Source organism: Sus scrofa, chromosome 13, assembly GCF_054392235.1.
Source record: "Sus scrofa isolate SSC_HxYL_T2T_F1_AM1 chromosome 13, Sscrofa_HxYL_maternal_Yorkshire_Landrace_v2.0, whole genome shotgun sequence".
Classification (NCBI taxonomy): domain Eukaryota; kingdom Metazoa; phylum Chordata; class Mammalia; order Artiodactyla; family Suidae; genus Sus; species Sus scrofa.
In genome coordinates this window covers 212,503,377-212,528,296 of record NC_139395.1, presented here as the reverse complement: position 1 = coordinate 212,528,296, position 24,920 = coordinate 212,503,377, and the positions used below count along the sequence as shown (strand labels likewise).

The following is a 24,920-nucleotide window of genomic DNA, read 5'->3' as shown; positions in this document are numbered from 1 at the left end:
TACCCTAAAGAGAAAATGTTTGCGATGATCAGGGCCACTATCATGGACCAGAAGAAATTCAGGTGGTTGCCACCTTCTCTTATTACAGATTTCCATCAAGGCAGACACAGGATGTTTGCCTATACAGAAGAAAAAAAACGGTTATTAATTATCTCCACACCTGTGGCAACAAATTATGAATTCAAAGAGTGGGTGGGACAGGAGGATATTCAAAAGTGTACTCTCACCTGACAGATCTTTCATGGCAGCAGAGAAGTTTCCAGACCTCTTTTGTGCTCTTTCTCCTACTGCAACAAGACCTTAAAAAAAAGAAATTCAATTTATTCATTGAACATTTATGCAATGTTCACTGAATGAATCTCGAACCAGCATTTAAAACTGTAATAAGGCAAAACAACCACTCCCTCTATGTAGGAACCTGAACTGGTTCCATGGCTTCAAATACAATATTTAACACCCACCACTACCCTTGACTTCTATATAAACCTTGATTTCTATTTTGCCCTTTCAATATATAAATCTCTATTTTGTATTCATAGATCTCAATATTGGAAACTGCAAAATTAAAATGTTCCAAAAATACAAGAATTTAATATGTGAACACACATATAAATTGTCATAATTATCAACAACTGTGGGTCTGTTTCTTTGCAAGTTTAAATACTGGTGGCTATTTGCAGATGATTTCTAAAGGTTTTCCATCCCTTTAAAAAAAAAAAATGAGGCTTAGTTTAAAAGTATGTTCTCCAAAAGGTGAGGATTTTAGACCAAAACAAAGTTTAAAAAAGCAAGAAACGCTCTCTAATGGGTAAATGGACCCGTTTTTTTCTCGGGAAACAAGCCCTTTCTGACTTCAGATATGAGATGTACTCAAGAGACAGACTCAGCCTCACTTTCCAAAAGAAGTTTAGCTCTATTACCATCCAACAAGTAATACTTTCCATTTATCTTAGGGTGAATTCTTCAACCAGTTCTTTGCCAATTCTGCCACTATGCTTTCCCAAACCTAGGCCAACATGGATGCAACACTGCACAATTCCAAAAAGACTACTGCCTCAAATTACGCAATGCATCCAGATGTTTTTTTCCAATAAACCCCAAAGAATCCATTCAACTTATATAAAGCAGTATAACGTCAATGTGACAATCAGTACAGTGTCTTTTCCTAATTTAATAGTTTGAAGTAATGCCACATTAGGATGTTCTTGTGCTATTTCCAGCCTGCTTTTGATTATCAGGATTACAATGAATTCCCTCCAAATGGAATAAAATGGCAACACAGTATTCTTTGTGGGTGACAATGTAGAAATTCTAATAACAAAACCTTTTAAAAAATACATAATTTGGTCCGGGATAGTGGGTGTCCAAATCCATTAGGACAGCAATTTAATTGTAATCAAAGTTAAACTGAGGTTAATGCAAAGACAAGGAAAACAAATTCTAGTTTTAAATTTTCCAGTATTTAAAAAGCAGGCTTAAACAGGCAGCCCAAGTGATTCTACCGGGGACCTTATTCCAAGGGAAGAAATGAAACAACTATCAGCAGTTGGTTTATTACTCTCTAGTCCCAACCCAACAGAACTCAATTACTGAGCTCAAAAAAAGGGACATGCAAAAAGGGTTTTGAAAATGAAGACTAAACAGCACTCTCTAATAGGAAATGAGATTCAAATCCTAGAACCAAAGACAAGCATACGTTCCTTCCCTGTCAGGGGAAAACAAATGGTAAATTCCATTTTTGAAACATGAAATCTAACTGAAAGTTAAATCATATACTGCACACAACAAAGGTTGCCCTTGAAGCTCAAATTAGTGTTTCCAGCTGTATAAGCTTCTGAAAATGGGGGAAACTTTTTTTCCTAACCAAGAGCTTGGTATATACTGTAAGGAGTGCCTCCAGTTCCAGGTCACTGATAGCAAAAGAATATTTATAACAGTAATGAAACCCTAAATGGTAAAGGACATATTAAAAAACATTCTAAAAACTTACCTTTTCGGTCTGTTTTAAAGTCAACTAGGATAGGTTCCTTATTTCCTTCTTTGTTTTTTCCTAATCCTTCTCCTTCTCTCCAGCCCATTTTTCTCATCAAAACCGCTCCCATTCCTCCAGTTACTGGGGCTGCTCTTAAGAATTGATCCTATCCGAAGAAAGAAAGGTAAAATATCCGCATTTTATAGTTAGAATTTGACTACAAACTCAGTGTAACTTTTTCAAAAAAAAATCTTATTTTACTTCTATATCTGTTGTAGCAATTAAATGCTTCTATACCTGTATACATACTGTAGTGTGTATGTTCTAATTATTTTCACATAAACATAACAGTATTTTGAAAGGCAAATAAATGGCAGTTTTAAAACAGTGGTCCTTGTGCCCCCGCCCTCCAAAAAAAAATTAGAACACTCCTGTTTTCGTCCACTATTTAGGGTCACTGGTATCTCTTCTTAGCTTGCAAAATAAAAAGAAGGCAGTGTTAAAACAGTCAATAATATTAATTGTCCCAGGTGTACCTAGTTAATGAATAAAGCCCAGAAATCATTTAGAAATAGTTTGGACACTGAAGAAGTATACTTTTTTACCATCCAATTTTTCTCCCCGTTCTACTATAAATCAAGTATAAAGATTTTACTTAGAAATTCCCTACAAAGCAAAAGATAACTCTTTAAAATAAATTTACGCAGTAAGAAATGGAAGACAATCACATAAAATACCCTGTAATTATACCAAACTGAATCTGAATTCTTTTAAAACCTAGCTTGATGTTAAAAGACTTTTAAAAAACTCCTTAAACGTTTACATACCTAGGCCTCGGTAGCAGCAGTGTTGTGAATAGTAGGGCTGGCACTGACCGGGGCAAGAAGACAGCTACAAGGATTTGGCCCTGAAACAAGTTTCCATACAGAGGGGTGAAAGTTCACAGGTTATTCTGTGAACAGTCATCTCTCTTGTATCCAACCCACTGAACCATAATTTCCATCAAAGCAGCAAACCACTTAATGTCATAAGATGCACAACCATATACATTAGCATGGTCAATAGTCATTTTCACACATGAAGAAGTATGTGATGCCCCCTTTTAAAGGGCATCCATGTACATGTAACAAACCATCAAATTCTACTGTTGATCTTTATGGCCATTTTAAAAAAATTTATACCATCCATCTTCAAATCATGTTTTATTTCCCCTTGTTATTAAATATTTTAGATTTACATTCTCTAGCAAATATAAACAAAAGTCATTAACTTACCAACAGAGGGAGTCACAATTTTTGGTAGCTCTGCAAGTAGTATACATTTAATTAATTCCTCTATTGATGAGTTAATACTAAATTTTTAAAATCTTATTTTTATACAGTAATAAAACTGTTATTTTTTTCCCAGCTTTTTAATTACATGCTGGGGAGAAAACATGCCAATGATGTGTGACTAGACATTAAGTCCAACAAGGTGCTCTGATGGAAGGAGGCAGCTGTGGAGGTAAAAACATACCCCTGGTTCAGTTCCTTATTTGGTGCAGGCCATGCAGTGTTGATGTATAAAGAGAAAAGTTAGCTGATGCTTGGATACCAACTGCCTTGTTGCTACACACCTAGAATGACTTTTACTTACTTCCAGGTTCATCCGCCCCTCTTTTCCAGGAAACACTCCTAAAAAAAAGGGCAACTGTGCAGAGTATAATACAAATCCCCAAGTAATGCATGTTTCCAATTTTGTTTTCATTCTCTAATATCTTCAAATGTTTCTTTATACCAGTGCTTATTACAGTTCACCAAAAAGCTAATTAGCCTAATGAGATCACAACAGCAAACAATATTCATCAGATCATGTCTGAATCATCATTCCAGAAAATAAAGCTTCTTTTAAATTGATAACCATTTGAAATGTTTTACTAATAAAACTTTTTTCATCTACAAATATACTGCAGAAAAATAGAAATAAAAATACCCTGCAACAAACTAAAAAAGAACATGGACACTTGGCATTGCATGGGGTGTTAGGCTATAGCAAGGCAAGAAACACCAAATACTTGAAAAAGTTTTCTAAACGAAACAAATAGACAGTTTTGTGCTATTCTGACAGTGAAGATGAATGTAAGGTTTTCTCCACATTTCTGCTCATTTTTATAAAAGAAATATTCCTGCCCTAATTGGTATTAGCAGCAAATATTCTCCAGTAACATACAAGAGGAAGCTTTCCCGAAAGTACTGCTTTCTTCCATAATTATTTAAAAATTTGGTCTTTATCTCATAAGAACTGTCAAAAATGACTTAACTTACACTTTAAATGATGTAAATTATGTACAATCTGTCAACTGTCTAGAAGACTAGACATTAAAAAAAATTAAGGGGAAGTTTATAGGGAACCAGTTTAATCATTTTGTAAAAGTTACGTTTGTCTGTAGCATTATGGATCAGAACTTCTTTGCACAAATGAAGACCGACATTTTGAAATGGAATCACCTTCTAAAGTTTCTACCTAATTATTGCTATGTCTAAACACCCATAAGCTTCAGTTCTAACTTTCTAAAGTATGAAGTACTCAGCTTCAACATTATATAGTCTTAAAGAATTAAAATCGTTAAATAGATGTACATCTGTAATTATTCCCAATGAGATGAAAGTCATTTTTCAAATACTACATGAGTCACTTTCATATTTTAAATACTGTAATATGAGTCCAAAATTATTTCAGGCTTAAAAATCTTTTGCTAGATTTCATCTTTTTTTGCCAACACCAACCCATAGTAAACTACATAAGCTGTAATTTTTTCAGACTGTGTACTTACATAGGTATGTATGTTAGTGCGACTATTTCTCCCCCTCCAAAAAAGGGGGCAAAATGAAGATATGCTTTGTATTAATTTATTAATAAGATCACCAGAGATAATGCTATCAAAATTGGAAAAAGTTACGAGATTAAAAGGTCTGAAGCAACCAAAAATCTGCTTTTTTAGAAATTCAGTTCCCTGGCACTCACAGCAGTTTCCCACCGTCACATTAGTGATCACCACTTTGCGAAGCAGTAAGAAGGCACTTGAAGACTGAAATTCCAAGTAATTACTTGCCCATGATCACAAAAGGAGTCAGGAGCACAGCGGGATAAAGAAACTTCCCATCCATGAGACCATACAGCCTCCCAGTTTCAGCACTGCTTATGCTGCCTGTACTCCTGAAACACATTTCCCCATCACCCATCCAACCAAGCCACATCCCTTCACCAGAATCCATTTCTTCAGAAAGCCCTTAGTAACCACCTAAGACTCCCCCAGCACTGAGGCAGCCGTAGGTGGGGTTCACACGTCTCACTGCAGGAATCTGAAACCAGGAGCACCTACATCTTCACAGCACGAGGCGTCCGTCCTCTCCCTTGAATTTAGGTCTTACAAATCCTGTTTTTTCATGAGATCAGTGGTTCTCCAATTGAGCCTGTGGATCACCAGAGGCCACCAGGGCCTAAATGGTGGTCCACGAATAGTATTCTCCATCCCCACCCCGCCCCCGATTCACCACCCTTCAGCACCACCCACCCCACGCTTCAGCCACCCTCCCCCAGCCTTCCAGTCCCCTGGCAAGACCACCACATGCAGCACTAGTACTGGGGCCTCCCAACCACTTGCTATAACCAACAGCTGATAACCATGGGGATTAGAGATCACAACGGGAATGAGGAATGGGGGCCAAGGGAGCTTACAGGAGGGCGCAGGCACTGAGGAAGAGGGAAAGAAGGGCATAGGAATAGAGGAATGGAAAATCATGTGGCAGAGGGCTCTTGGGGGGCAGTGATTCACCAAAAATAAACCTGTAATAAAGCATCCCATGATGAGAAAAAATCTGAGAACCACTGCTTTGCAATCATTAGATTAGCTGTCCAACAGGAACTCAGGAATATTCTGAACGGCACCTGAGATACAGTGTTAGCATTCAAAACACAATTTAAAAGAACCACCCCCACAAAACCCAGCAGCAATAATAAAAATAACCTCAGGATATAAACTGAGTGGCTCTTGAGCCATAGTTATCATTTGCCACTGCCTCATGAATCAGGTCCATCTTCAGTGTCCATCCTGGAGTATATACACATAGCAAATTTATTCATGAACTTTGGTTAGATTCACTGGGCTCTTCGTGCATTTTTAATAAAACATTTTCTTAAAAATTTTAACTTTGTACTTGGACACTTTTGTATATGTGTATGTCGTGTACCTTTTTAATCCAGGCTTGGGCCCCGGTATTGGCCAACTGTTCTTGTGTCAGAACCTGTACTCCTGTACTTCCTGTGAACTGGCCGGGAATAGAGTTCAGCTGAGCCCAGGCATCGATCTGAAAAAAAGAGGAGGTCTCCATTAAGTAAAATCACTTACCAGTTAAAATTCCACTGGTATTAATTTAGTTCCCCAAATGAAATGGTTTACTAAGTTCCTGAAAAGGCTAAATAGCAGACTTAAATACTCAAATTTAAAAAACAATATTCTTCATTTGTACATATTTAAAATTGTTTTCCTAAACACTTTAAAGCAGCAGTTCAGTAACTGCTCAGTGGATCCCATTAATAACAAAATTTGAGATGTATCTCTAATAACTAAAAAGCACAGCTGTAACTCAAAGTATCACAAAGATACATGCAAAATCCAGAAAATCACTCATATGGCAAAGGATCCTTGCCCTTTTGCTTATATAGCTCATAAAAGCATTCTATTTGTCAACAACCTGAACTTTTACTTTCTTTGAAGTGTTATAAATCTGGGATAACCTCTAGATATATGCTTGAAGAGTAATAAATATAGGAAATTGTTCACTCACTGTGATGGTTAAAGAATTGGCTGTCATTAATTCAAAGTATGTTTACTGAACACCTGGTATTGTCAGGCAATGTATTTTCTATTGAACATGTACTTGCTGTTTCTATATATCAGCCATAGAAAGGGAGAGATCTGGAGCAGCTGTCCAATGTTATAAACATAGACTCTGGATTCAGAATGCCTAGGCTTGGATCCCAGTTCCCCTACTTACTAGTTTTGTGACCCAGAGCCGCATTTACTTTTTTTTTTTTTTCCCTGGCCGTGCCTGCTGCATACAAAAGTTCCCCGGCCAGGGATTGAACCCACTGCGCCCACAAGAACTCCCATTTAGCCACTCTTCACCTGTCTCCTCAGTTGAAAAAAGTAAACTCATACATCTCAAAGGGCTATTATAGGCACTTAGCTATTTTTATACCCCAGATTATAAACTCTATGAAGGCAGGTACTTTTGCTATTTTATGCTTTCAAGAAAAAGCTCCTCTCCCATAGTAAACATTTACTGAAGTACCAAGCCCCAAATTGCTTTCACCTAAAATAAGCTAGATGGATAAATGATTTCTTTAGTTCTTCAAGGACCTACATGTCAACAGCATGCCACAGACTTGGCTTATGGCACAACCCTCTAGTTAGTGAGATAATCATTTAGACATTAAAACTGCTACATACCCGTTCCTGAGCACGATTTAACATGCTCATCGCTTCAAGGTCAAATGCATTCTCGCTGAGTCTTTTCTGAGCAAGTGCCCGCTCACTCATTGCTGTAGAGATGTCCACAGGCTAAGAAAGAAAACACAGGTACTTATATCAAATTACAATTGACCCCAGATTCTGAAAAATACTATCTTTAGTTGCTACATGTCAAGAACAGTAATAGCTTTATATATTAAAATTTTGTAAAGTAGGGAGAAGACTCAACAAAGTACAATAACCTTGGAAAACAGACAAGGATTGTTTAAGGTAAGTTACAAAGTATCAGGCAGCAGCTGAACCCAACCCAAAACCTGACTACTTTCATCTTATTTTCTACATCAAATTACAATCAGAAAGTTCAATGAAAAACTTAAAAATCTCTAACCATCACTAACAAAATACATATAATACACTGAGAATTATTTAAACTATTAATTTGGTAACTCAGCAGTTTTCATCTTACCCTATTTACAAGGCATGACCCTCAGAAGCAATTAGCAAGGTTCTTAAATTAGCAAGCAGAAAACCACTATCATGTCAAAAATCTTTCCTTTACTTGCCTGCACATCTTTTCACCTATTTGCAGTTGTTCACATATTATGGTCTTAAGAACTCAGTTTCCTCAAAGAGTATGTTCACTATATAAATAAATGTTTTGTTTTCAGTTTATATACATTTATGATGGAAGTTTCTGTGGGAGTACCTAATTTTAATGTCAATTGAAACACTTAAAATGTCTTTGCTTTTTAAGATGTTTCATAACGTCCAGGAAAAATTTTAAGGGTAATCTTTAGAGCAACTTCCCTATTGGTCGAATTCGTGGAAGGCTTATTAACCACAGAGGAGGAAAAAAACCATCAAGTATCTGATGCTTTTCATTCTAACACTGAGAGCTCAGGTTGATTTGCATCAACTCACCAATTCTTAATATTTGCTTTTCTTCTAACACAACCCATTAATATTTTCTAGTTATTTTACCCAAGAAAATCCATTTTTGGAAAATGCTTATCTGCCATGAGGTTTTCCTAAATTCATATACAAAGACTAATCAGTAGCTACTGCATGGATGTAATAAATATGTCAGTGAAGTAAGTTAACAGCTAAGGAGTTTTTTTTAATTAAAAAAGAAAGGCTAGCTGTAGTCTAACTGTGGAGTGTGTATGAAATAACTTATTTAAAAATAAGGCCTATAGAGAAGGTATATGACTATGAGAGAATAATTCTATCTCACACAAAAGGAAGATTACCAATCTTCTTTTTCCTATCTTCAGAAGCCCATAATCACTCCATCATTCTTAGTTATTTTGCTAAAATCACCAATAATTTTTCTTTAGCAAAATTATTTTTTTCCCCACAAGGTAACCAGAAAAGAGATTTTTATGAATTTGCTTTCTTTTTTAAAAGCTAAATTAAACTGCATTCTGTATTTATTAGACTGCCTACAGACCTCGTTAATGAAAGAGTTTAATTTTTTAGTCAACTTAGTATATCATCCACACTAATTAGACTATTTTGGGGGCTTATATGAACCAGACAGAAACACTACGAAACTTAGTTGGTTCACTTTTCACTTCTATTATAATTCTGATCACCTGCTGGGACTTTAAATAGGAACTTTTAGGTCAAAATTTACATTTCTTGTGCCTATCGTCTATTTCCTAAAACTATCAGGTATGGTCTTTGATGTCATTTTTGAACACCCACCAAATATATCCCAAGTACAGTCCATTAACTTTGCCAGAATTACTTTGGGTTTCATACTTGTCTACAATCTACATGTTAGGTAGGGTATTTAAGTATAAATAATAGGTTTTTACCCTAAGAAGTGGAGACTTAGAGTAGACACTAGGGAAAATGTACTTACCCACCACCCCGAGCTCTGATACCCCAATTTCCGACTATAAACTAGCCATAAAAATGTAGTTAGGATGGCGCTGAAAACTCCCACTTCTCTAGAATAAAATTACTTCTTCCCAACTGAAAAGCAGATTAACATACCTATCTGTAAATTCATCCTGCTGAAAACACTTTATATCATCATACATTTTTCTCTTTAAACCTTTATTAAGGGGGTAATCTAAATACGTTATCATTTATCCTCGGGGGAAAACTTCATTCAAGTCTCAGTAATATTGTATGTTAAATTCACATCTCACTTTGAAAGGAATTTTTATTTATTTAAATGATATTTATTTAATAGAGCAACAATGACATTTAGTATAAATTTATTTTAGATAAAATTACAAGTAGTTTTTTCCTGAGGCAATACAACTTCCATTTTTTTCAACAGTCTTACCAAGTGAGCTACAAGTTCATTTCCAAATTTTATTACCAAATAGTAATTTGACTGTTAATTTCATATTCGCTCTTTTTAATGTGAATAGTCTCGAAATAAAATCAATCATGATTATCTTAATCTCTTAAGACTCCTTAAGAGTTTATCAAAAAGCATGTTTCCAGTTTTTAAGTTAACTCAGGATATGCAATAAAAAGCCAACTATAATCCCCAAAGCATTAATATCCAGAGACCAAATGTTATGAACCAGTATTAAAACACTCATAAAATATCACAGCTACCCTTTAGAACAGCACTGTCCAGTAGAATTTTCTACAGTGATACCTAATGTGCCCTTGAAATGCAGCTAATGCAATTGAAGAACTGATTTTTCAGTAAATCACTTAATGACTACTATACTGGATTATATAATGGGTTTTTTTGTGTGTATACAGCATATAGGACTACACTATACAGCAGAGCTTTAGTCTTAATTATCTTTTAATGTTGCTCAAAACCAGTAATGTGCAAAAGATACCAAAACGATGCTAAAAGTTTTAGAAGGCTAAGAACTAGGGAAAAAATAACCTTAAATCTTTTACTGTTATTATCAGGCTATCATCAACAAGCCTTATTTGTTTCCATTAATACATGACAGACTTTCTATCTAATGTGTAGTAATATTCTAGGTATTATGATGGGGGAAATATTTAATTTCCTTTTCCCTAGGACTTGTTCTAAGAGGTGAAATCCACATAAAAAGAGTATCTTAACTTATAATTTCAGTTTTCACATTAATAAAAATCTGCCCAAATTATTTCACCTATTTCAAGAACACAGAAGATTACTACTTCCATAACCTAAAAAGTTGTCAGGAGTAATGAAATACATAATGTAACTGACACCATGTAACACGCATTTTATGGCCTAAGTTGTAATTGTGTACCTTCTTTATCATCCTCATTAAAAAAAAAAATCCTTCTAAATCAATTTACTTCCCCTTTGTTAACCCGACTGTTTATATAAATGGAACAATTACTTTCAGTATTTCTTACAAAGTCAATGAAAATGTATAGAAGAACTGAAATGTGTTATTAGAAGGTGATTAGTTAGGTAAGGAAAATAATCCCTATAATAGGCAAATTATTTTCTACATCGGTAATTGCAGGTATCTCAAATTAAAAGATGGTATTAAAGGAAAACTAATTGTAAACAAACGCAAGAAAGAAAAAGCACCTGACACCTGCATTTAAAACATGTCTTAAAAATATTTCGCAAAAACCAATAAAATACAAAGAGGTTCATTTAGAAAATGACAACTATATAAACAAAAAACACACTAAATGCCTCAGTCGTTAGGTGGCTTGATTGGTTTTAAAAAGTGAATTATGAATCTTTTTAATATTTCACATATAATTCTCTAGTGCAACTCTTAACTTACACATTTAATTTACATGAATTGTAGCAAGAAATAAATAACCCATTAAATGGCTCAACAAAATTCCATGTTAATCACCCACGGGAATCTAAGGAGATTAAGACTGAATAAGGAAGGCTGTACTGAACACATTCTAGCACTGCCAGGACCTAAGTTTCATTTTCATTTAAATTTTTTATCTTACCTCGAGAACTCAGCTTTCCTAAAGTTTAAAAATTTAGAAGCTTCCAAATGTTAGGGAATTATAGCTCCATTGGAATGTGGAAATAATTCTTCAGTAATAACAAATAAAGCACAGCTGCCAGAGACAAAAACTGCCCCTAATACGTAAGCAATCACCAGACCTTAATGGCAACCTACCTCTGGACATTTATGATAGTAAACCCAAGGACATTTTTTTGTCAGAGATTGTATATGTATCTTCTGCCCAATAAGCTTCTGCTAAACTTATTACCGAGAATTAATGCCCCCAAGGATAATTTTTTAACTGTTTCCAACATTTTTGATTTCACTGTTTATAAATCAAATTCACACAAATATGGCCAAAGTTCTGCAGTTACCCCTTACTGAAGATGATGCTGGTTGGCTTCTGGGTAGGAAGATGATGCTATAGCAGAAGGGCACACAGTCTGATGAGTTGACATTCCATAAGATAGGGATTTATGTTGATCCATCCACGTCTAGCCTCTCAAACTTATGTCAAAGAGCACTCATGTGCAAAACAATTGGTGGGATCAAAGCTGAGATCAAATCAGTAAATTTGCCTAACTGTTTTATGCTCAAAATTGAAGACCCACAAATTCAATTTATATTTATTAAAATGAAAAAGACTGACAAATTTAAAAAAATTTAAATATTTGCTTAAAATATTGATATTTAGAAGAACTTTCCTTTTACTCTTCCAAGTCTTTATTTCAACCCCTGATAGGGAATCAAAAGAAATCAATGCTCCCATAAAATGTCACCACAGTACCCAGAACATTAATCTTACAATTATTTGTAAGATACAGCTAAAGGACTGGAACTAAACGTTCTACATTGGGAACATTTCCTCTAGTGTTCGCTATTACTGCTAGGTGGTAATACAGAGACCTGAAAGCAAAAGCAAACTTCTGTCCCTTTTCTTCCTAAAATTTTGGGATTGTTTTCCTTGAAGTGAAAGTTAACATACATATTTTTTGAGTCTAATCTTCTAAAAAGCTAGCTTAGAGTTGTGATATCAACTAGTTGTATCTATCCTACTCACGGGAGAAATGTGCTTCATGGAAAGAAATTTTTCCCTTCTGCTTTAATAAAAAGCTACTTAATTACTACTCTCCCCTGAGATCTCTTTGGAATAATTCCTCTCAAGTTTTCATTAGAATCTGACAACCACTATTAATGACAGACAATGTAAGGCACCACAATTTCAGTGTTAAGACTGAAAATGGCTGAAGACTGAAATATATATATTTATTTACCCTCAACCAAAATGAAGCTATTACCAGGATTCATTCACCAAGCACTTTCCCCATGTTCAACTGAGGTTAAAATAGTTATGGTCACTTATCTTCTCAGGAAAATCCCTGGGAATTATTCATATTTATAGGATTTCACTCCACTGGAAAATTTCTCACATGAATAATTCCCCTATGTTTTCCCCAACTCTTGTTAAATACTTAATCTTCAAGAAATTACTAAAAAAGCATATGTATCAGAATTTCTAAGTCTGTTCCGCCCCTCTTATCATGGTTTTTATTCACCTACTACAAGATTTAAGTCAACTGCAAACTGTCAGTTAACCTTTCCCTTTTGAGACACACAGGTAGCCTAATCTGGGAATTAGCAATTGAGCTACTCAACTAGCTTCACTAAAATATTCTCCAAACAAGCTCTCTCTCCCCCAGCTGGTGAAAGTATAACTTGCTTCAACTGTTGAATCCATATAAATATAGATCATCAATAGTTATTGTAAGTTGCATTGGCTAGTTATGTCCAGCTTGATTGTATAGATCTTGCTTTTCAAGTTTAAAAAAAACAAAAAAACAACACTGTGAAGATGTAGCCTGTGAACAGCTCAGGGGAAAAAAAAATACTATCAAAGTTTCTGATTTGGGTTCTGTTCACTTTTGATTTTATAAAACAGGATTTGCTTAGTTTTAGTACCGGAGGTGTTTACTGGGCGGTGATGATATGGCCAATAAAGGGAAACCTGAAGGTGAAGGGTACAGGTCTCTCTGACCTACATATCCCAGAACGGCAAGGAAAGAACTGGGGAAGAACTCCCACATTGTAAGGGCGTCAGATATCCAAATGTCTGGACTTCAGAAACCATGGGTAAAAGGTGATGACTAGTCTATGGTATCATTTAAAACTCCCACCCCCCTAGTAAGTCTCCACCCTCCCAGATCCCCCAAGCGTGATTTTGCACAACAAGTTAAATAAAAGTAAACTGTTTATTAAAAGATACAGCAAAGGTACAGATACAGAGATACATACAAAGATACAGATATATATATATATATATTTACATATATATACAGTCTTGCTGTTTTCATGTGCACTATATTTAGCAGCACATTATTTAAAAAGGCGGCATTTTAATGGGGCTGTTTTGACACTTGGCATTATTACTGCGTCATTTTGACAAGATACAACTATAGCCTCCTGGAAATTTCAAGGTGTGAATTCCACTTCTCCAACTTTTAATAGTAGCAAAAAGGGGAAGAAGGGAAATGGAATACCAAGGCTGAGCATTAGGTTAAACACAAGAATCCAAATGGGGCCAAGGTAGCACAGGGAGGGGAAAATGATTAAAATTAAAGGCTATCTGACAAACAACCCAGAGAAATAGCAAGAAACCATTATTTTAGGGCAGTTGGCTATGTATCCAAGATGCTCACATCAGCCTACAATGACCTTTTTCAATCCAGTTCTTGTGTTGAACCTGAGGATCTGCCTCTCTCTGCTCAATCCCTCCACCCAATTAATTTGCTACCACCAAAATCTAGAGCTATAGAGCCTTGAAGCAAAACGGGAAGCTAAATAGTTGTACCTTGGGCTACCTTCCCACAAGTGCAAGGAGGGCCCAATGTTGGGTAGGGATGTGATAACACTGTTCTCTGCAATTCGATGCTTTTCACTTTGTGGCTTGGTTCCACAAAGTGAATTGCATCGAGTTACTGTCAAATGAGAAGCTGCGGGTTGTTTCATCTGTCGTCTAACCCGGCCCTGCCGTTTAACCCGGCCCTAAGAAGAGTGAAACAGAATCCAAATCAGATATAAAATAACAATAAAATGCAGATACAGGTATATTTTTAAAAAAGACATAATATTCATCTTACTTACCTCAGAGGGCAAACTGCTGCTGAAAACATTATCATCATCTTTGTTTTCTTCACCGTTTTTCTCTACAGGAACCCATTCTCCATAAACACTATCTGCTTCCTTTTTTCGATGCTGAGATCCAGATGACACAGGGAATTCTTTTGTTAATGTTACCTGGCTTTTTGGTGGAGTTGGCTTTGCCGCTGCAATCTAAAAAAATAATGGTGTTCTGTATTAAAACTCAACAGTTTTTCACCGTAACTTGAAAATGACTATATTATTTCTCATAGTATTTAACCTAAACTAAAAACTAAAATCCATTTGAGTTTTACTTAAACAGTTCCACAAGCTGTGCCGTTCCACCAGTCTATAAACACCAGTACTCACATTAAGATTGAAAAAAATAGGTTTGGGTTCACTGAGTTTAAAGGGATGATGATAAAAAGGAGGTTCTTCTTCCTCTTCATCCGAAACATGAGGCTTATTCACTATCACATCATCATCTTCTTTACTCTGTGCGATCTGTTTGCATTTCTTAAAAAGTAAAAACAAACAAAAGATAAATCTTACACTTTATGTACAGTAAAAGTAATTTCTTAAAAGACTCAAAACCACACAACATCAACTTCCAAAAGTTAAACAAGATTACTAAGTTACAAATAGGTAACTTAGCTTACTAGCTATTATTTAAACACACTCTAGCTGATCAGTCAGTCAACAACATTTATTGAGCACCTACTATGTGCAGAGCACTGTACTGGGCACTGTCCGGGGAATACAAAAAAATAAAGTAAAAGACATGGTCCCTGCTCTCAAGGAGCTTACAATCTAGTTCAAGAGACAGAATACATACACATGAGATAACTGAGGAACGCTTTTACAGAGCAACACAATTAACAAGTGCAAACCGATATAATACAAACTGAGTACATAAGTGCTGAAAGAACAAAAGCTTAAGAGAGAATAGAATCAGGCAGAATCTGATAATCAAGGAATAGTCCTTGAAGAGTTCTAGGCCAGATTTTCATAGTTAAGAACAAGGATTAGCACAGAAAGGGAAAAAAAGTCACCCAATCAGGTGGAGGTGAGAAAAAAACTTATTAGAAGGGACAAGAGTGCTGAAGATGAGGCTAAAATACTTAGGGAAACACTAAGTGTTCACAAGGTTTTAGATAAGGAGCTTGGATTTGTTAGCAAGCAATAGAAGCCTTCACTAGGTCCTTAAACTTAAAAAAAAAAAAAGTTGTAATTCATACCTAATAAATCTAAGTGAGGAAACAGATTAAGAAACTATATGATCCCCAAATGTATGGCAAAATAAAATTTGAAACACTTGCAATTGGTTTAGACATTAGCATGTCTTTCCGTAAATGTTTCTGAGGGTCGAGTGTCTAAAGGAATAGAACTAAAGAATGGAAAATAAGGCATGATGGAGAGGGTACAACTGATGAGGTCTGACACATAAAGCAAAGTCAGTTCCTTCTTGAGAAGCAAAGGAACAGACTCCATTACCTGGCTTTATAAAAAGGTCAGAGTAAATTTGAGTGGACTTGTCTCTATACAAGCAGTAGAATTTGTCACATCCCTTATCAATTGAAAATATTTTAATAGGATAAAAAGCTCGTTTAGCCAAAAACACAGAGTATACCAAGCTTGTAACCAAAAGGAACAGAATATATTGACAGTGGCAGGCTGGCATAAGGCTAGCCAATAACAAGTTTCAATATCTGAAACAGTGTGGTATTTCTGGATCCTAGCAGCAATATTTCAGCGTCCTCCAAAAAAAAAAAAAAAAAAAAAAAAAAAAAAAAAAAAAAAAAATTTAATAAACAAAGCCAAAAGACAAAAAAAAAAAGCCTCAATTGAAAATATCAAATTCTTAAAAACAAAAATAAGTGTGTTTAAAATATATATGTTACTGCCAAAACCCGAACCGCAGGAAGAACTGATAATGGCCGGCCATTATCACCAATGGCTGGTACCAAACAGCCAAAACCCGAAATGTTGATGCGAAAGAAGTTCCTTTCAGGCAATGGCCAGCTATTCTCATTAATTTCCAAGCTCCGGTGGCAAAAGATCATTTCTGAAGATTGTCTGTGTCTTTGCGTATATGCAGTACACTCGTGGCGATCAGTGAACACGTCGTGAATGGAAACGAAACTGTAGGCGAGCTTCTGCGTGTTGCTCACTCAACACCTCCTCCATTCAAACGAACCGTCCCACTCCTCAGTCAGTTTGGCTTCTAAAACTGGAAAGCAAAAGTAATGGGAAGTAACTTTTAGCTAGCGGAGCTTAGCCATCCCGGATAATGGCCTGCTAAACAGAGCTTCTGCCGCTGCCACATCTGTATTTCGGGTTTTGGCCACTCGGTGCCAGCCATTATCAGTTCAGCCCACAATTCGGGTTTTGGCACGCTCCAGAGTCAACATCACTGGAATAATCCATTTAAAAATGAAAACAAATTCTGTCTAGCTTACCTCAGTTAGTTCTTCTATAGTTGCTCCTCCTGACTTTTTAGCAACTTTTTCTTCTATTGTAGGTGGAGGTGCAGGCTTTAAGTTTGGCGGTAAAGGAACACCAGCCTTAGCACACATGGCAGCTGCATTAGCTTTGGCTATTTCAAGTAACTGAGCCTTATCTGCAAGAGGAAAAATATAAAAGCAGTTTTCCTAAAAGGCTGTACATTTTGTATTAACCAAACTGCCCTAACTTAACATTTTGTATTAACCAAACTGCCCTAACTTAACAGTTCTCATGAAATCGCTACCTCAAAAGTTTTTAAGAAAATGCCTCATATTTAAAAGAGAATTAAATCCATTTTGCTTCCCACTCAAATATCATACAATAGCTCATTATACAACCATAATGATCACCCTGCCACACATTCTAAGACACACATCTGCCAAAGCTGACTTTATTTTCCAAAACTATCATGCCTTTCAATTACTTTCCTTCTAATCTCTTGACATTTTAAATCACTCTGAGTCCAACTTCAAAACTGCCACCTCTTCAATTAACAAGTCTTAGGTCAGAATTTAACACCCCTCTCCAACGGGCTCCCAAAGTGCCTAATCTATACCAGCAATTATAGCAATCATCACATTCCGCTCTTCTGGCAGTTTGACTATTTGGTAAAAGACACATATGCATTGTATCTGTGTCTCCTCTACTAACTTGTAATCACTCCAGGAATTACAAACTGTTCCTCTGCTTTGAATAAAAAAAGAACTCAGAAGGTATTTGTTAACTAAATGCATTCTCCCTTATTGTTAAGATCTTTTTCTTCAGACAACTCTGACCTAGAAATGTCCAATCCACAGGGATAATGGTAAATTACCCACTATTATTACAGAAGTCATCATTCATTATCCATCAAGTTGTAATCACCTCTGCACACTTTTTTAAATTAGGGGAAGAAAATAACATTTCATTTTTAAAATAAGGCAGATTACTGAAATCACTTTAATAAATTTCACTTTATTTTCCTAACATTATAGCCACCCAGGTAAATAACTCCCCAGATGCAAAATTCACCATTCTGTTCCATTTACCCATTATACCAATCAGAATTATCTTTGTAAACATTTAACAGTACTGTATTGCCATTTTAAGACATGTAACTTATTTAAAAGGAAACATCTCAGGTTTATTTGCAAGAATCTACGTTGGGAACACATACAATAACAATCTGAACAGATACTAGCCTTGTCTTTAACTGAATTTCTACTTGCCATTTTTAGTTATGGAACATGGTTTGAGCAAAACAAAAAACTCAAGTATGGAAATAATCTTGTTCTAACACACTCCAAAGCAAGTCTTTTAAACATTAATTACAAATGTACTTGTTTCCACATTTTCTAGACAGAGGCTAACCTAATTATGAAAATTCAAAGATAGGAAGATTTGTTCTGAACCAATAACCCACAAATACTCCATTTGACTCAAAGGAAAAAACTCAAATTTAAATCATTCTCTAATACCATTAAATTTTAAAATGACTCACTCAAATCTGTCAGGCGTTTAGGTGATCTGCCTCTTTCAGAAGACCTGGATCGTTTACGACGGATGGGAGATCTGCTAAACCTTCTTCTCAAAGGTGTTCGTGATCGCCTTAATCTGACTGGTGATATACTGAAGCTTCGTCTTCTTACCACAGACCTTGATCTTCTCCGACGGCTAGGGGTGCGGCTCCGTCGACTTGGGGTGCGGCTCCGACGGCTGGGAGTGCGGCTCCGTCGGCTGGGGGTGCGGCTCCGTCGGCTGGGGGTACGGCTCCGTCGGCTGGGGGTACGGCTCCGTCGGCTCGGGGAAATGCTAAAGCTCCTTCTTCCCCCAGATCTAGATCTTCTTCGACGACTCGGAGTGTGACTCCGGCTCCGTCGACTTGGGGTGCGACTTCGAGCTCTACCTGTTTTCCGATTATCCCTGGAGCTTGATCTTTTTCTTTTTCTTTCCCTGGACTTGGACCTGTGCTTTGGAGATCTTTTGCGCTTCTCTTTTGACACAGAGCGCCTTCCTCTGGACTTTGACCTTGACCTGCTGCTCCTCCTCCGTCGTCTTGATCGGGACCGTGAACGAGTTTGAGAGCGATGAGACTTGGACTTAGATGATCTCTTCCTTGCCCTAGAACGAGATTCACTGGTGCGCTTTCGTGATTTGTGTTCAGAAGACTTGGAACGCTTACTTCGAGATCTTAATGAAGAGTCTCTTTTCTTCTCTTTCTCGCCTTTGTCTCGGTTCTTATTTTTCTTGCTTTTTTCATGTGTGTCCTTAACTTTTACAAAAATTTCATAATCATCTTTTTCCTCTGAAGACGACTCTGAGGCTCTTTCTGGTATGCTAATTACAACTGGACTGGCAGCAGATTTATCCCGCTCAACTTCACTTGAAAGTAAAGGTCCTTCAATACCAGCTCTAAGGCTGGTAAGACGTTCCATGTCCTTAGGAAGTAATGGTCGCACTAAATCAGCTTCATTAATGTCGTCAATATTGGCAGGAAATCCTGTATCAGACACTGCCTCTGTAGCAGGGAGAGGTACTTCTTTATCTTCTCCACTAGTTTCTTTAGGACTAAGAGCAACTGCTAATGTCTGGTCACTTTCCTGTATAGGTAATGATTCCTCTGCATCCTTACTAATAAAGTTACTATTAGATGATAAGTCAAGATGAATGTCTTTAGCAAGCAAAGGTCCCTCTATGTCAGCTTCACTACCACCACTGGGGCTGGTAGAAATTACCATATCATGTTCAGTATCTTGAGTAGTTAAAGCTCCTTCAACATCATATTTACTAATTGAACTGAGAGCAGATGCTGTGGCAAATTCAATACCCTTACCAGCTCCCACTGCATCAGGTTCAAGAGCAAGGGGACCAGTAGAAGACAGAGTTCCTCCTACATCAGTTTCACTAACACTAGAGCAGGTATCCAATACTGTGCATTGTTTAGTCTCATGGGTGGGCAAAATTTTCTCTTCACCCATTTCACCAACAGCACCAATGCTGGCAGCGGACACTGTGTTATGTTCCATCTCTTTAGCAATTAAGTGATTATTTATATTAAGGTCTGTACTCATACCATTTTCAGTTTCATAACAGTCATTCTTCAGGTGTCCTTCGGCATGTGGCTCTTCCTCTGAATGCATGGGAATCTCCTGCATGCCCATCTCTGGAGCAAGATTTTGATCACCAGATAGTAAATTCATTCCTTTCGTAGCACTAGACTCCAGGATTACTGGTGTAGACTCTAAAACCATCTCAGTTGGTATTACTTGTGTCTGCTCTGAAACAGTGACAGGAGGCTCTGAAATTGTCACAGTGGGGTCTTGGACAGAAATAGATGGTTCTGAAACGATCAAGTTAGGTTGAAGGACGGACACCGCTGGTTCCAGGATAGGCACAGTAGGCTCCAGGGCAGAAACAACTGGCACAGGAATGGTAACATGCTCTGGCTCAGACAAGGCCAGGGGCTCTGGGACAGCCTCAGCTGGTGGGTCCTGGACAGCCACAGCAGGTGGGTCTGGGGCAGCCACAGCCAGGGGCTCTGTGACAGCCATGGCTGGTGGCTCTGCAACAGTCCCAGCTGATTGCTCAGGGACAGCCACAGCTGGCAGCTCTGAGACAGCCATAGCTGGGAGACCTAGAGTGCTCTGTGATGGCTCTGGAATAGGTACTGCTGGCTCCAGCAGGGACACAGATATCTCTGAGTCAGCATGTCCTGAAGCTCTCATGGAATCAAAAGTTTCTGCTGTCTCTGACTCTGAAGTTAACATAGTCGGTTCAGCTGACATCATGGGAGTTTCAGACACCATATAAGTCACTGGTCTCTCTGGAACAATTTCATGCTCTACTACAGCAGCAGACTCTACAGGTGTTGATGTAACCGAAGACTCTGGTTCTAGTGGTGGTTCTGGAACAGTCACAGCAGCCTCTGATGCTAACGCTGAAGGCTCCGATGCTGACACTGAGTAATTAGCAGGCACTGCCGAAGGCTCTGAAACCTCACTTTGACTCACAGGAGGTTCAGGCAGCGATACAGACTCTTCAGGAGGTAATGCTGGCACCTCGATAGGCCAAGTATTTTCAGCTGCCAATGCTGACTGCTCAGTGGGTAATGCTGAACCTTCTGGTGGTTCCTCAGGAGGCAATGGTGGTGTCATTGGTGGCTCTTCAGGTGGCAATGGTGGCATTGTCGGAGGCTCTTCAGGAGGCAAAGGTGGCACCATGTATGCCTCCGTATATGTATCAGTATAAGAATCGGTGTAAGAATCAGCTGCCATAGACATCATTGAACGATCAGCAGTATAAGATGACATCATAGACCGGTCAGCTGCAGAGTACGATGACATCATAGACCGGTCAGCAGCAGAGTATGACGACATCATAGACCGGTCAGCACCCATGGACATCATAGATCGGTCAGCCATTGGGGACATCATGGAGCGCTCGTAAGCTGACATCATAGAGCGTTCATAAGCTGACATCATAGAACGCTCAGCCATAGGGGACATCATAGAGCGCTCATAAGCTGACATCATAGAGCGCTCATAGGCTGACATCATAGAGCGCTCAGCCATAGGGGACATCATAGATCGTTCATAGGACATCATAGAGCGTTCGTAAGATGACATCATGGAACGTTCTGCAGCATAGGACATCATCATAGAACGTCTAGATGCTAACATCAGGGGTCTAGGTGCTAACCTATATGGCCTGGGGGCTATTCTATAGGACCTGGGTGCTATCCTATAGGGTCTAGGTGACATCCTATAGGGATCAGGAGTTAGTCTGTAGGGATCATGGCCTAATCTATAAGGGTCCTGCCCTAACCTGTAGGCATCATGACCTAGCCTATAAGGGTCATGACCTAACCTATAGGGATCCTGAGCTAACCTGTAAGGATCCTGAGCTAACCTGTAGGGATCAGGAGATTTTGAACCCAGCATAGCAGAATCTTGGGTACTAGATGCTAACATCTGGGCATCCATGGTACCAGACGCTAACATTTGAGCATCCATGGTGCCGGAAGCTAACATCTGAGAGTCCATAGTGCCAGATGCTAACATCTGGGAATCCATAGAGCTAGTCGCTAACATCTGGGAGTCCATGGAGCTGGTCGCTAACATCTGGGAGTCCATAGTGCTGGTCGCTAACATCTGGGAGTCCATGGAGCTGGTCGCTAACATCTGGGAGTCCATGGAGCTGGTCGCTAACATCTGGGAGTCCATGGAGCTGGTCGCTAACATCTGGGAGTCCATGGAGCTGGTCGCTAACATCTGGGAGTCCATGGAGCTGGTCGCTAACATCTGGGAGTCCATGGAGCTGGTCGCTAACATCTGGGAGTCCATGGAGCTGGTCGCTAACATCTGGGAGTCCATGGTGCTAGAGGCTAACATCTGGGAGTCCATGGTGTTGGATGCTAGCATCTGGGAGTCCATGGTGTTGGAAGCTAGCATCTGGGAGTCCATGGTGTTGGATGCTAACATATGGGTCTCCATGGTGTTAGAAGCTAACATATGGGATTCTTGGGCCATCAGGGGATCCACTCCTACTGTTACAGAAGTCTCCCCCACTAATGTAGTAGGCAGCTCCTGTGCTACCGTATTATAGGACTCCAGCGCTGTCGTCGAGGGCACCTCCAGGGACTGCGACACGGTCATCGTTGACAGCTCCGTTGTTGTCACCACAGACTGAACAGAGATCTCCAGCGCCACAGTTGCCACAGGCTGCCCGGGCAACTCTGGCGCCCCAGGCTGCCCTGGCAACTCAAGCACCCCTGTTGCCAAAGGCTGCCCCAAAAGCTCCAGTGCTCCAGCTGCCCCAGATTGCCCCGAGAACTCCAGTGCCCCAGTTGCCATGAGCTGCCCAGGCAACTCCAGTGCCCCAGTCGCCACAGGCTGCCCTGACAACTCCAGTGCCCTAGTTGCCGAAGGCAGCCCTGGCAACTCTGGCACCCCAGTCACCGAAGGCTGCCCTGGCAACTCCAGCGCTGTTGTTGCCACTGGCTGTCCTGGCAACTCCAGCACCATTGCTGCCTCAGGCTGCCCCAGCAACCCTGTTGCCGTCGTCACCTCAGGTTGCCCAGGATGTTCCACCGTTGTCATCCCCACAGGGTGCTCCAACTCTGTTGTCGTCACAGGTTGTTCGGTCAACTCCATTGCTACTGTTACCACAGGTTGCCCTGGCAACTCTACTGCAGCTGTCACTGCAGGGAGGCCTGGCAACTCCTGTGCCATCACAGGTGGCTCTGGTACCTCCTGTGGTGGCTCCAACCCCACAGATGGTGCTGGAAGCCCTGGCAATTCCTGCGACAACTGTGGCACTGATGTCACAGAGGGCCCGGGCAACTCAGGCACTGCTGTCGCAGGGGGCCCTAGCAACTCAGGCACTGGGGTAGAAAGGGGCCCTGGCAACTCCGACACCGGGGTAGCAGAGGGCCCGGGTAACTCCAGCACTGGAGTCACAGGGGGCCCCTGCAACTCCGGCATGGAGGTCGCAGGTGGCCCCGGCAACTCCGTCGCTGAGGCCACCGACGACTCCTGCAGCTCCAACGCTGTGGTCTTGGGCAGCTCCAGCATCTCCTGTGGTCTTGTCATGGATGAATCTGCATTCTCCGAGGGTACTTCTACAGGCTGCTCTGGCAATCTTAGCACTTCAGTCGCTGATGACTCTGGAAAATCTACTGTGGTTGATGTGCTTGGCTCAGGATGCACCTCGGTAGGTGTCTCTGATGATACAAGGGTTTCTGATGGCTCTAGCACTTTTGCTACTGGAGGCTCTAACAACATCTTTGATGGTTCTGGAGGTGTGTTCAGCACAGACTTCATCTGATACTCCACTGACATTGTTACAACTGGCTCAGATGACTTTAGGACTACTGTTGTAGTAGACACTGGTGCTGTTGCAAAGGAATCCAGGATCTTTGTTGTGGATGGTTCCAGCATTACTTCCACAGACTGCTCTGACTGCACCGAGACTACTGATGTAGATGCAACTGACAGTTCTGCAGTTTTTGTAGCTGGTTTCAGAGTTTCTAGGGTGTGTGGCTCTGATACCTCCATTGATACTATAGGAGATTCTAGCACAACTGCAGGAGATTCACTGTTGCCAAACACTCTTAAAGGATGCTCCAGTGCCATCGCTGAAGGTTCAGAATCGAACTTCAAAAAGGAATCCGATTCTAAATCTATGTTCCCATCATGATGTGATTTCATCTTTGATTCAGATTCTTCCGGCTGTTTTTTATACTTTTTTTCTTTTTCTTTCTTCTTTTTCTTCTTTTTATTTTTGTGCTTTTTATGCTTCTTCGACTTTTTGGTAGGAATTTCATCAGTAGGATCTGTTTGTACAGACACACATCTACTTTTTCTGGAGGCCTCCTTCAAGTCTGAAATTAAGGAAACTAATTTTAATTTGTCGAACATTCCCCAAAATAGATTTAGATAAATCAGATAAGCCAAAGCTTATATTCCATGTTAAAACACTTTATTGTAACACTTCTTGCTACATAAAAGATTACTGAATATTTTCTATAAACTAGCTATCTGAAGACTGACACTTTCCCAACACTTCTTTTACAACTAAAACCTGAGTTGAAAATAAGTTAACATATCACAAAAAATTTTGAAAATTACATAAAGATGTATTTTACTAAATTCATTTAAAACAATTATTTTCTCCAGCTCTCAAACTATAGCAAGTTACTTTTAAACTACACTTATAGAGTTCCCACTGTGGCTCAGCAGAAATGAATCTATTATCCATGAGGACACAGGTTCAATCCGTGGTCTTTCTCAGTGGGTTAAGGACCGAGCATTGCCGTGAACTGTGGTATAGGTCGCAATACAGCTCAGATTCCACGTTGCTGTTGCTGTTGCTGTTGCTGTAGCTGTAGCGTAGGCCAGAAGTACAGCTCAGA

The 24,920-nt window shown here is 39.0% G+C and overlaps 1 protein-coding gene across 10 annotated transcripts in view; it reads right to left on the bottom strand.

The window, feature by feature from the left end:
- Positions 1–24,920, bottom strand: part of SON (SON DNA and RNA binding protein) — a 31,287-nt gene that overhangs the window by 1,630 nt on the left and 4,737 nt on the right. For 2 of the 10 annotated variants that reach the window (XR_002338039.2, XR_002338040.2), the window contains exons 3-12: positions 18,510–24,389; positions 16,984–17,144; positions 14,894–15,040; positions 14,528–14,716; positions 7,464–7,574; positions 5,334–6,318; positions 2,800–2,879; positions 1,991–2,138; positions 228–299; positions 4–119 (exon numbers count right to left, since the gene is read on the bottom strand). Coding sequence is in view for 5 of the 10 variants with exons in the window: in XM_003358932.5 (XP_003358980.2) it covers positions 4–119; positions 228–299; positions 1,991–2,138; positions 6,202–6,318; positions 7,464–7,574; positions 14,528–14,716; positions 14,894–15,040; positions 16,984–17,144; positions 18,510–24,389 (6,941 nt within the window). In the remaining 5 variants the exon portion in view is untranslated. Of the gene's footprint in view, positions 1–3; positions 120–227; positions 300–1,990; positions 2,139–2,799; positions 2,880–5,333; positions 6,319–7,463; positions 7,575–13,616; positions 14,429–14,527; positions 14,717–14,893; positions 16,755–16,983; positions 17,145–18,509; positions 24,390–24,920 lie in introns of those variants that run through there. The other 8 variants (XR_002338037.2, XR_002338038.2, XM_084991982.1 and 5 more) reach the window with 5 other exon arrangements.